The sequence below is a fragment of the Monodon monoceros genome, unplaced genomic scaffold (genome assembly GCF_005190385.1).
Source record: "Monodon monoceros isolate NGI ecotype Baffin Bay Population unplaced genomic scaffold, NGI_Narwhal_1 Super_Scaffold_9, whole genome shotgun sequence".
Lineage (NCBI taxonomy): Eukaryota > Metazoa > Chordata > Mammalia > Artiodactyla > Monodontidae > Monodon > Monodon monoceros.
The window spans coordinates 36449595-36461600 of NW_021703786.1; the positions used below are offsets into that span (position 1 = coordinate 36449595).

General features: G+C 36.0%; 1 protein-coding gene across 8 annotated transcripts in view; it reads right to left on the reverse strand.

The window, feature by feature from the left end:
• CEP112 (centrosomal protein 112) overlaps positions 1-12006 on the reverse strand; it is a 415782-nt gene that overhangs the window by 353258 nt on the left and 50518 nt on the right. For all 8 annotated transcript variants that reach the window (XR_003792074.1, XM_029213161.1, XM_029213162.1 and 5 more), the window contains exons 7-8: positions 9024-9071; positions 8688-8765 (exon numbers count right to left, since the gene is read on the reverse strand). Coding sequence is in view for 7 of the 8 variants with exons in the window: in XM_029213161.1 (XP_029068994.1) it covers positions 8688-8765; positions 9024-9071 (126 nt within the window). In the remaining variant the exon portion in view is untranslated. The remainder of the gene's footprint in view (positions 1-8687; positions 8766-9023; positions 9072-12006) is intronic.

The following is a 12006-nucleotide window of genomic DNA, read 5'->3' on the forward strand; positions in this document are numbered from 1 at the left end:
GGGGATTTGATTTTTTTCTTGGAATGTTCTTTTTGGTTTTAACCATGTCAGGACTGCCTAATAAAAGCAGTTGAGAAGTATTCCCTCCTCCTCCACAATCTCAAAGAGCCTGTGTAATACTGGAATATAGTTCTTCCTTAAATGTTTCCTTACAGAAATACGTAGTCGTAAGGTGGAGTATTTTAGTACCCTTTCTGAATAATCGTAGATATTCTTTTTAAGTAAACCAACACTCATAAGTGCTATAGGTTTTTAAAGTCACTTGCACTGTAGAATATGACACTTTTCACACTGTCACAGTAAGTTCTATTGGTCTGTCTTGAACTTGGAATGGCTCTTTTGCCTATGCGTGATTTTATAACATCATCCATTACTCATTTGGAAAACATCAGTTCAATGAGTTATAGAGATTTCCAAATATTGAAAATTTCATTACCTAATATAAAAACTTCACACTGTTTCATGTCACCGCCGATCTCACTGGAAAGGTCTTAGTATTGGAAAGTTCTTGAGCTCACAGTGACTGACACAAGGTTGCCAAAATTCTAATTTGTATTAAAAGGTCAAATTTTATCACCAGCAGCAAATATGGTCAGTTGTTTTGCTTAAAGTGACAGGCTCAATTTGTTCATTTTTGAGAAAATGTCTGACACTATCCAAGTCCAAATAACCATATTTTGTCCCTCGGTCATTCTTTCAAATAAAAATGATATTCCCCGAGAACAGCAGCTACTGCAATTCATAAGTGACAAAAAGCACACAAGCGTTTTGCCTCTGGCACGTGGATATGAACCATAAGTTCTTTATACATGGCTCCATTTCGTCACTCAGATATCCAGAAGATGCATGTTTGAGGTACGAGATTTAATAAAATTAATAATTTTCTACTTGCTTCATCGAGGATATTCTTAAATAAGATTGGTAATTTTTTCCCTGTGAGCATGTGACAGTGAAGAATATGCCTACCAGTACAATTTGGTGCCACTGCCTTGATGTGGGTTAGGATACAGTTTTACCCAGCGCTGTGTTTGCAACATCAATGCAAGTGTCAATACAGTAAAAAAATAAATAACATTTTTAAATTATTACAAAAATAATTTTGACCTCATAGACCTCATGAAAGAGTATTGGGGACCACAGGGTTCGCAGCCCACACGCTGAGAACCACTGCCCTAGAGAAACTCTTGTACATGTGTGTCAGGAAACATGTACAAGATTGTTCATAGGGTTATTGTTTGCAAAAGTCAAAAATTAGAAAAGATTCATCGACAAAATGGCAAGAAACTGTGGAAGATTCAATGAATAGAAAGTAATGCAAATGAAGCCAACCATAGCTAAATGGCGTAACAAGGATGAACGTCACCGACATACTATTGAGCAAAAAAATATGTGAAGTTTAGGTTTATTTAAATGAAGGTCAAAATCCACTAAAACAGGAATACTTTCATTTTTAAGAATGCAGGCATTGGTGGTAAAGTCAAGCTTAAAAACAAAGGAGGGAAATTACCAGAGAAGTCAGGATAGCAGTTACTGCTGGGGGAGATGGATGAGGTAAGATGGGGAAGAGTCAGACAGCAGGCTGCTGACGTCTGGCAATGATCTCATCCTTGCCTGCATGCACTTTCCAATGGTTCTCCTTTGTATAATTATTTATTATAGTTTGTAAGACTCCGTGTATCTGAATGGTATATTCATAAGAAATGTTTTAAAATATAAATTCTCTCATTATGTCAATGACTGTAGATTACATCATCTTGGATTTATTTAAATTCTACATTTAACTAGCAGATTTGCAAAAGGAAAAAATGCCTAATTGGCATTCTGTGTAAGAAAGAAGCAATATCCCTTTTTAGGCAATGGGTGGGAACATTCAATATGGGTGGAGGTGAAGTTCAAAGGAAATACTCTTATTTTATTTCACAAAAAGAGCAGTTTCTGTCTGTTCTCTGAAAACTGACGGCTGCTCTGAAAATTGATCTCCCCTTGTGTTGTCTCTTCTTTCATTTTCAGTGACAACAGTTTTCCAAATGTCTTAATCTATGTCAGAAATCTTTTTTAAGAATACTAAAAAAAAAGAACCCCACTGCTTGATGGTGCTCAAGGTCACACAATTCTGTGATGTGGATATCACAGGAAATGTGTTAGCAATTACAAAGGCAAACAAGTCCAAGTATGTTTGTGAATGACAGACTAAGGTTAAAATAAAGGATCACGGTCACCGAACGTCTTCCCACAATGCCAAATAAATTGAAAAAAACTTGTAATCTTAAAATATTTTATAGGTGTGTTTTTACCAATCAAAAGAAAACTACTACAGTTCTTCAACTCTAATAAAATAATATTGCAAATATTACTCATTTAACATCTAAGGTATTTTCCACACAGTTATAAACTTAAAATGGAAGTTGTGTTTTATAAAGGTTGATTTCCAAAGGCTAATTAAATATTTTAGGACTCTCTAAAGCATCAAAAGAATTGCATCATTTATTAAACGCAGACAAGCCCTGTAATCTGTATATAATTTCATGTCACTCAATTCTCTCCACACTTACTGCATTCTTAAACTTAAGCATTTCAACTTCCTAAATTTTGATTTTATAACATTAAGAATTGATTAACCTAGATTATCATCACTACTCATAGTAAAACCCTGTGAAATGGATGTGAGATTTAAATACAAAAATAAGATTTAAAGAGACAAAAATATGAATTTTTTTCGTAATCTTGGAATAAGAAAGTCTATTCTACAAAATACAAAAGCCAAAAGCCATAGAGAAAAAACTGATAGATCCAACTACTGAAAAGAAAACTTCTATACTTAAAAAAATAGAAATAAATCAAAAGACATACAGAGAAAAATACTTGTAAGATATATGACAAAGACCTGAATTCCTTAACATATAAATTGTTCTTAGGAATCACAATGAAGACAAACAATTTAACAAAAATATGGAAAGGTATAAGAAAAGACAGCTCACAAAAGTGAAATTAAAAAGACAATAAACAGGGCTTCCCCGGTGGCGCAGTGGTTGAGAGTCCGCCTGCCAATGCAGGGGACGCGGGTTCGTGCCCCAGTCCCCCAGTCCGGGAAGATCCCACATGCCACGGAGCGGCTAGGCCCATGAGCCATGGCCGCTGAGACTGTGCATCCAGAGCCTGTGCTCCGCAACGCGAGAGGCCACAACAGTGAGAGGTCCGCAAAAAAAAGACAATAAACAGACAAAAAATATGTTCATTCTCACTTACATAAAAGCAACGGAAATATCAAAGCAACAAGATGCTATTTTTCATCTCACAGATAATCAAAAATGTTTATAATTCAGTGTTGATGAAATGGGAAAATAGACATTCTCATACACTATTGGTGCAAGTACAAACAGACCTAACCTTTTTTAATAGTTTATTAAGATATACATAATTCACATACTATAACATTCACCCACTTAAAATATACAATTCAATGTCTTTTAATACATCAGAGAATTATGCAACATCACCACAATCTAACTTAGGACATTTTCATCACTCCAAAAAGGAACTCTCACACCCACTGGCGGTCACTCCCTACTCTCACCCAAGCCTACAGCCTGAGGCAGACATAACCTCATTTTAAGGGCAATCTGTCAATGTCAATCAAAACTTTAAACCTGCAACCCTGTTACTGGGCAATTCAATTTCACAGAATTTATTGTATAAGAAGAAATATGCAATACATAAAAATATACACAGGGATATTCTTGAAACACTATTTATTGTAGCAAAATACTCTACAAACCTCTATCCCTCAATAGGAATCTATATTAATAAAATGTGGTCCATCAGTAAAATAAAATACAATGCAACTATTTAAAAAGATGATGCCATACTACTGATATAAAAAAATCATCAGAATATATGTTAGCATTTAAAAAGCAAAATGAAACAGTATATAGAGTATGCGCTAGGATTTTATCTGTATTTTAAAAATGAGATATTCCTGGAAACTTTTAAAGAGAATACATGTTAAATTTTCTGGAATGATTACCTTGTAAAGATCAGGTGCTGAGGAAATGAAGATTACTATTTCATTTAATATTTAATTTTAAAATAAACTTAACTCACCTGAAACAATGCTATGTCTTATTTTTAAAATGCCACCCAGCAACAACAAAAGCATTTGTAGATGAGAACATGTACAAGACACATCAGGGTTGTCTGATGTGAACATGCAAGAGCCTGCTGAATTTCAAAACAGAAAAGCATTTATCCTCATGCCCATAAGTATATGTCTAACAAAAGTGACTTAATCAATTAGACATAAGATCATCCTTCTAAAGGATAACTACACACATCACAATGTAACTATGCATTTAAGTTTAGGGAAAAATCCAAGTTAGAAAACTATCTCTTGAAAACAGACAAAAATATTAAAGCGGTATGGTTGGTATTTTCTTTTTTGTTAATTCTTTTTTTTGCAAATGGACTTTTTTATCTATCCATCTATTCATGCACCATTCTAGAAAGAATTTGATACAGTTACAGAAATATTGATATATACAAATATAATAAGATTAAAGTACATAGACAAAAAATTGAAAAGAATATGCAATAGAAAGAGACCACTAAGGACAAAGATTTAGGACAGCACACAAAAGTACATGTCATAAAATATTACAGTTACTGAAAATATGCTGTGGAAGCTCTGATCTTTCTAGTGACCAGAACAGGGGAAACACCATGATCTCTAACAGTTATATTATGTTTAGCATAGAGATACTATGCTAAAAATCAATGTTTTTCCTAAAGTCTGAATATCTTTCTTCTAATGATTAGTATTCTCTATTTTCAAAAATGAAAATATTAAAAAACTATCTCCTGAAACTGAAAAAAACTTTAAAAAAATACATGTTCTGTATTAAAAATATAATTAGTCATCTTATATTTACAAAAGGCAATCTAAACTGCTACCTTCCTCTACCTTCAAATGGCTCCTAATTATCTTTGCCTTTTTATATTCATTCTCATTTTTGCATATAATACATCCTTTACTTGTACCTTATAATCACATACAATGTTCATGACACTTCCAACATTAATTTTTATTTTAGAGGTTAAATTGTTTATGACACTAAACTTACAAAAATCCATTATTTCAATTGACCATGTAAGACATAATTCATTACCCCACAGAAATATTTAGAATGCTTATAAAGACAGACATCTAAGGACATTCTTCCCAGAATTATTTATATTAGTGAAAACTCAACCTAAATACCCAACAATGGGGATAATTTAAATTAACTGGGGATAACTGTATAATATGAACTATAATACAGCCATTGAAAATAAATGCTTAGGAACAATATTTAGTAGCATAAAATACTTGAGTTATACAAAACAATGTATATGATATCATCTCAATTTTCTAAAGAAAAATAACATGTTTACAGGATACATAAAGAAAAGACTAAAAGACAACCCAATGACATTTTACCAGTGTTTTTATTTCATAGATGATTTTATTTCTTTCTTTACATACATCTATATTTTCCAAGTTTTCTTTAATAAAAATCCACAAATTATTTTATAATCACAAATACTACTTTAAAAGAAAGATGAAACTAAGACAATTCTCACACTGGGGCAACTCAGCATATACTTTTAAATATTTTAGGATGGAGAAAAAAATATGATCAAAAAATTTCATCAAAAATAGTCAGGCTTGAGGACACAGGGAGTGGGAAGGGTAAGCTGGGATGAAGTGAGAGAGTGGCATGGACATATATACACTACCAACTATAAACAGATAGCTAGTGGGAAGCAGCCGCATAGCACAGGGAGATCAGCTCGGTGCTTTGTGACCACTTAGAGGGGTGGGATAGGGAGGGTGGAAGGGAGACGCAAGAGGGAGAAGATATGGGGATATATGTATACGTATAGCTGATTCACTTTGTTATAAAGCAGAAACGAACTCACCATTATAAAGCAATTATACTCTAATAAAGGAGTTTAAAAAAAAAGTCAGAAATGACTACGTAGCTACACAAAGAGTTATTTTAGCCAAAATATACACTGGATATATTTTAAGATATGGTGTAAGTTGATGTTTACCTGCAAACTTCTCAATGATGCCACAAATATTTTTACAGTATGCCAAAAAGAAAAACAAAAACATAAGGGTGCGGAAAAAAATAAAGCCACACACATTTAAAATTATGAATCTCAAATGCAATACACAATAGCTTTAAATGTTTTCTCTTTCAACACGTATGTGGGGAGCCTTGGTATGTTTACCCCTGACCCAAGATGCCATCATAAAGAATAAGGACATTATTTCACGAAACACCAAAAAAAAAATTCAAAAAGACACCAGGTCCTTTCAATTATTTATTCTATGGTAAGCACTCTCAACAGTAAAAGGAAAAGGAAAAATAGTTGGTAATGACTTAGAATGACGTGTAAAAACAATTAATGACAATTTTTTTAAAAGGAAAGAATTTCAGGGCTTCCCTGGTGGTGCAGTGGTTGAGAGTCCGCCTTTCGATGCAGGGGACGCAGGTTTGTGCCCCGGTCCGGGAAGATCCCACATGCCGTGGAGCGGCTGGGCCTGTGAGCCATGGCCGCTGAGCCTGCGCGTCCAGAGCCTGTGCTCCGCAATGGGAGAGGCCACAGCAGTGAGAGGCCCGCATACCACAAAAAAAAAAAAAAAGGAAAGAATTTCGAAACAAGAGTTCCAAAGAAGGTGCATCTGAATGTAAGTATTACCCTCAAAAACACTTTTTAGAGTGTAATTTCTTTTTATTTCAACAGGTTCTTCAAACACTAGCAGTGCACTAAGGAACAAAACCCTGCATGCCTTAAATTGGAGCTATAAAACGACGGAATATTACTGAGATCAGCAGCAGTCACTCCACCGGATTGAAATTTAAAAGGGGGGGTGGTGGAATGAATTGGGAGATTGGGATTGACACATATACTCTACTACATATAAACTAGATAACTGATGAGAACCTACCCTGTAGCACAGGGAACTCTACTCAGTGCTCTGTGGTGACCTGAATGGGAAGGAAATCTAAACAAGAAGGGATATATGTATACGTATAGCTGATTCACTTTGCTGTACAGCAGAAACTAACACAACACTGTAAAGCAACTATACTCCAATATCAATTAATTAAAATACATGAATAATTTTTTAAAAAAAGAAATTTAAAAGAAAAAATAGCACTTCCTCCTCTGTTATCAACAAAAATAAACTTATACGCTCATGATATTGTTTGGAATATCTAAGAAAAATATCATTGTCTTCTGTGATATTTTATAAGTAGGATGGTAAGAAAACTCTATCATGTTGAAAATACCCAAATTGAAATTAAATTTCAGAAATTCTTAGAAGCCTCCCATTAAAATGAAAGATAAAATTACTGAAATAAATTAATTAGAACCATTAATCTAAGTCCAATAATATTTTTCACAATTTGCTCATTTAAATAGTGCATTACCATTTACAAGTTAGATACATATTCACTGTTCTCATTTGACTTCGTAACAACCCGGTTTAAACAAAAATTAAACTAATATTCTTGACTTCCCTGGGTCATATAACTAGAAAATGGTTAAGGCAGATTAAGAACATAATTCTTCAGGGGCTTCCCTGGTGGCACAGTGGTTGAGAGTCCGCCTGCCAATGCAGGGGACATGGGTTCGTGCCCCGGTCCGGGAAGATCCCACATACCGCGGAGCGGCTGGGCCCGTGAGCCATGGCCGCTGAGCCTGCACATCCGGAGCCTGTGCTCCGCAACGGGAGAGGCCACAACAGTGAGAGGGCCGCGTACCGCAAAAAAAAAAAAAAAAAAAAGAACATAATTTTTCAGGTTCCTAATCTAATTGTCTTTCATCGTACTACATAGATGACCAGTGTTTCATTGGTGTCATAAGCATAAAAATAATAATAATGATGATTTTAAAATTTTCCAGAATAAAAGTTTTTAAAAGAAAATAATAAAGCAAATTAATGACTACTATTATACATGTGGAGTACACAGGTACCCAAAGACTACAAAATCTTCCTACTAATCCTGTAAAGCAGACATCTCCCAAGTAAGATGAAGAAACTGAGACTCAGGGAGGATAAGTATCTGCCCATTTTCACATAGCTGGTAAGGAGGATTTATATCCACATATTCTTGACTCTATAGCCTTTGCTCTTAACCAATAAACACCACTGCCTCTTTAATAATTCTATTTTCAAATGATCAAAGAAAGATAGCACATTGTGTCCTATAGCAGCTCTAGCATAGCTGAATTTAGCAGATCAATTTAAAATAGTAGAAACAGTAAAAATAGTGAAATTAGAAAGATACATTACAAGGAAGTTGAGATAAAGAGAGGATGAAGAGATTCACTGAGGTCAAAGACACTGCTTCTAAAACCTGCCATCCCCCCAGGCCCTGATAATCAGGAACTGATAGTCAGGAGAGAGCCCCTCAGCGCAATCTGTCCAGCAGGCTGGGGCCAGCACACACAAAATGGAAGACAGGCAACACAAAGTTGAAGACAACCCTGCCTTACCTGCATCAGTATTTTATATCCGTACCAATGACCACCTCTTCCAACCATGCAACCTTATTCTAACCAGAAAATTCACATTACACAAAATACAAAAATTGTTTAATAAATTAGATACATCAGAAATATCTTGATCCTACCTCCTTCTCATGCATTCGAGACAGTAACTGATCCTCCTGGAGACTGCTGGATTTTCTCAGGCTGAATTTGGGAGTCATCTGTTGAATGAGGAAGAGTCATTCAATACTTTTTCAGGCCTGGTTTATTAAAAAGTAAACTCTAAATTGGCTGAAGTTCATGCCAAAATAATACCAATATTGGAGAAAAATAGTGATTTATTCACTTCCACGTGATAGGATTAATAGGACTATTATGCTTCATAATGTGGACTTGCATTATTTTCTCTAAATAACTTGAGGACTATTCTCTTTTAAAATATCTGACTGTAGGGAAAGTTCAATGCATTTCTCACCTACCAAAGTAACTGGGATAGGCTTCTGTCTCAGGTACCGAGGATTTTCTATCTGAAAATTTTTAAATAAAATAAAGACGTTAATATTTGAGTTTTAATTAAACTATAATGAAAATGTTACCCATATGTCTTAATATTTAGTATGTTTCTTAGAATGGGTATTGCATAATATATTTTTAGTGCCCCATGAACAAATAAAATATAAAGCATAAACTCCTTTGTGCCATAAATGCACCTGCATGACCCTCTCACAGCCTAACCACCCAGCCTCATCCCCACTTCTCCTCACCTCACACTTCATCCCCCAGGACCCTGAATGACCTACATCACCAGAATACGGTAGGTCTTCCTGTGCCTCTCTACCTCTGTCTACCCCTCTAACCCCTATAAGTACCCTCCTATCATCCTTCGAGTCCCAATTTAATCGCTACACTCCCAGGAAGATTTGATGTATGAATCCTTAACTTTATCTCCATAATAAGAACTGGAATACAAAATTCCTTTGGGATTCCTCCTATAGCTACCTTTCTATCCCCCAATATACCCTATGTTCCAAGGACACCGAACAACTTGCTTCACCTTGAAAGCACTACACTCTCTCCCATATCTGAGTCTTTGCAACCTGTGAAATCATTCTCCCAACTTCTTCATGTGGTTAACTTATTCCAGACTCTCAGTTCAGGAATGTGTCCACCAGGAAATTTACTTAACTTCCTACTACTGCAGCAGTACCCTGGAGGTTCATCTGCTTCTTGCGATCTAGCATCTATCTTCTGCAAAAGCTGTGGACTCCGAAAACAGACTATGCCTGCCTTGTAACACATCCACCACGGGACCCAGTAGGGAGTGGGTGTCCCGCAAATATTCAGTAAGAAGGAATAAAGGAAGGGAGGGAGGAAGGAGGGAAGAGAAGAAAGAAGGAAAGAAGAAAGAAAAGAAGGAAGGAAGGGGCAAACTGCACCTGATCCCACCCTCTTATCATCTCCTGAAGTACGCTGTGTGTCTCTCATGGCTCTTCTGTTATATTTACGTGTTTATCAGTATGTCTCCATATCTGTCTTTAAGCTCAGTGAGTGCAAGGATGATGACTTCTCAATTTTGTATTCCTGGATCCTAGCATAATACTTAGCATGTAGCAGGCTTTCAATGAAGTATTTATTGAATTAATGTACTATATGATCAATTAGAAACACTGATTGTAATCTCAACTATTTGATCCACAAATGAAGTGATAATTAAAAATCATTATCATGGAATTCCAATCTCTTAACATCATAAACTCACAGTTTGCTACATGGATAACCTCAAAATGTACAAGAATATGAATGTAACACTAATTATGACTTCAACCTAGAATAGTGGTTCTTACCCTGAAGTAAACCATTAGCATCAACTGACAAACTTTTTCAAATATATGTTACTGGGTTCCACTCCTCCAAAATCCCACTGCGTTTTCAAAAAGCTTCTCAAATGGTGTATTATAATTAATAATTCTGGAAGATGAACAATCCATACCCAATTTGACAATAAAGTTCGGGGTAAAGAATCAATTAATCAGAGAATATAGCGGCAATGAAATTAAAAATAGAACGTAATCAAAAAATATTTTAATAGGGCTTCTCTGGTGGCACAGTGGTTGAGAGTCCGCCTGCCGATGCAGGGGACACGGGTTCATGCCTCGGTCCGGGAAGATCCCACGTGCCGCGGAGCGGCTAGGCCCGTGAGCCATGGCCGCTGAGCCTGCACATCCAGAGCCTGTGCTCCACAATGGGAGAGGCCACGATAGTGAGAGGCCCGCGTACCGCAAAAAAAAAAAAAAAAATTTTAATATAGGACGGATAAACAACAGGGTCCTACTGTATAGCACAGGGAACTATATTCAGTATCCTTTAATAAACTACAATGGAAAAGAATATGAAAAAGAATATATATGTATAACTGAGTCACTTTGCTGTATAGCATAAATTAACACAACATTGTAAATCAACTATACTTCAATAAAATTCAAAAGAAAATTTTAAGCCTCTATTGCGACAGATAGGATCTGAAGAATAACTATATTTCTGCACCTAGATTAGAAGAAATTTACAAAATAATTTCTTTAACCTGGAGGCTGGTTCCCATAAAGTAATGGCAACTGCCTGAATTTAAATTTCTCTCCACATCCTCCAGAAATCCATACAGATGAACAAAGAGAGCATTTATTTTGATTAATACCCATCACCCATTCCTACATCACAACAAGGAGAAAGAGATTACAAAAAATTCAAATTACATATAAGTGGCCAAAGAAAGATCACGAATCAGCAGAATTAGATCCTAAGCCAAACCTGAGTGATAACATGAAAAAAAGCAAGTCCTGAGGGTCCTACTAGTGGTGGGACATAAATGTCATCAAATATTGACCTGTAGAAGGAAAGTGGCTTAAGTGGGTCAGACAAAAAGCCTGAGAGATGAGAGTGCTGGAGACAGAGGAGTCAAAGAGGGTCACGGGGTGTGGGCCAGAGAAGGCGGTCTTAGGAAGCGAGCACTTCTGCAGTAGAGGGAGGGCCCTGGAAGGAAGGCTGTCCGTAAGGAAAAAAGAAAAGGGGGCTACAGAAAAGGGCCCTACAGAAACAAGAAGAAATCAAGGAATCTGAAGACAGGCCAAAATGACAGCCACAGAAGGCACCATCTACTAAAGGTATTGCAGTTCAGTGGAGCAGGAGAAGGGAGCCTCCCTGAACTAAGAAATAAAGTAAGTACGCTACCCGAGCCACCACTCTCATACGCTCACTGGCTATTGCTTGTTCAGAAAAACCTAACAGAAATAATCATGAACAGAAAAAAGAATCCGATGTCCATAAAAGCTTACTATAAAAAAATAGAACATCAAAATCAAAACCTGTCAGCAGAAGGAATCACTTTTTTAAAAATCCATGAAACAGAAGAAAACTGTCATACAGCCCCCCTTTTGCCTCCCCTGTCTGCAGTGCTCTGATTCATCA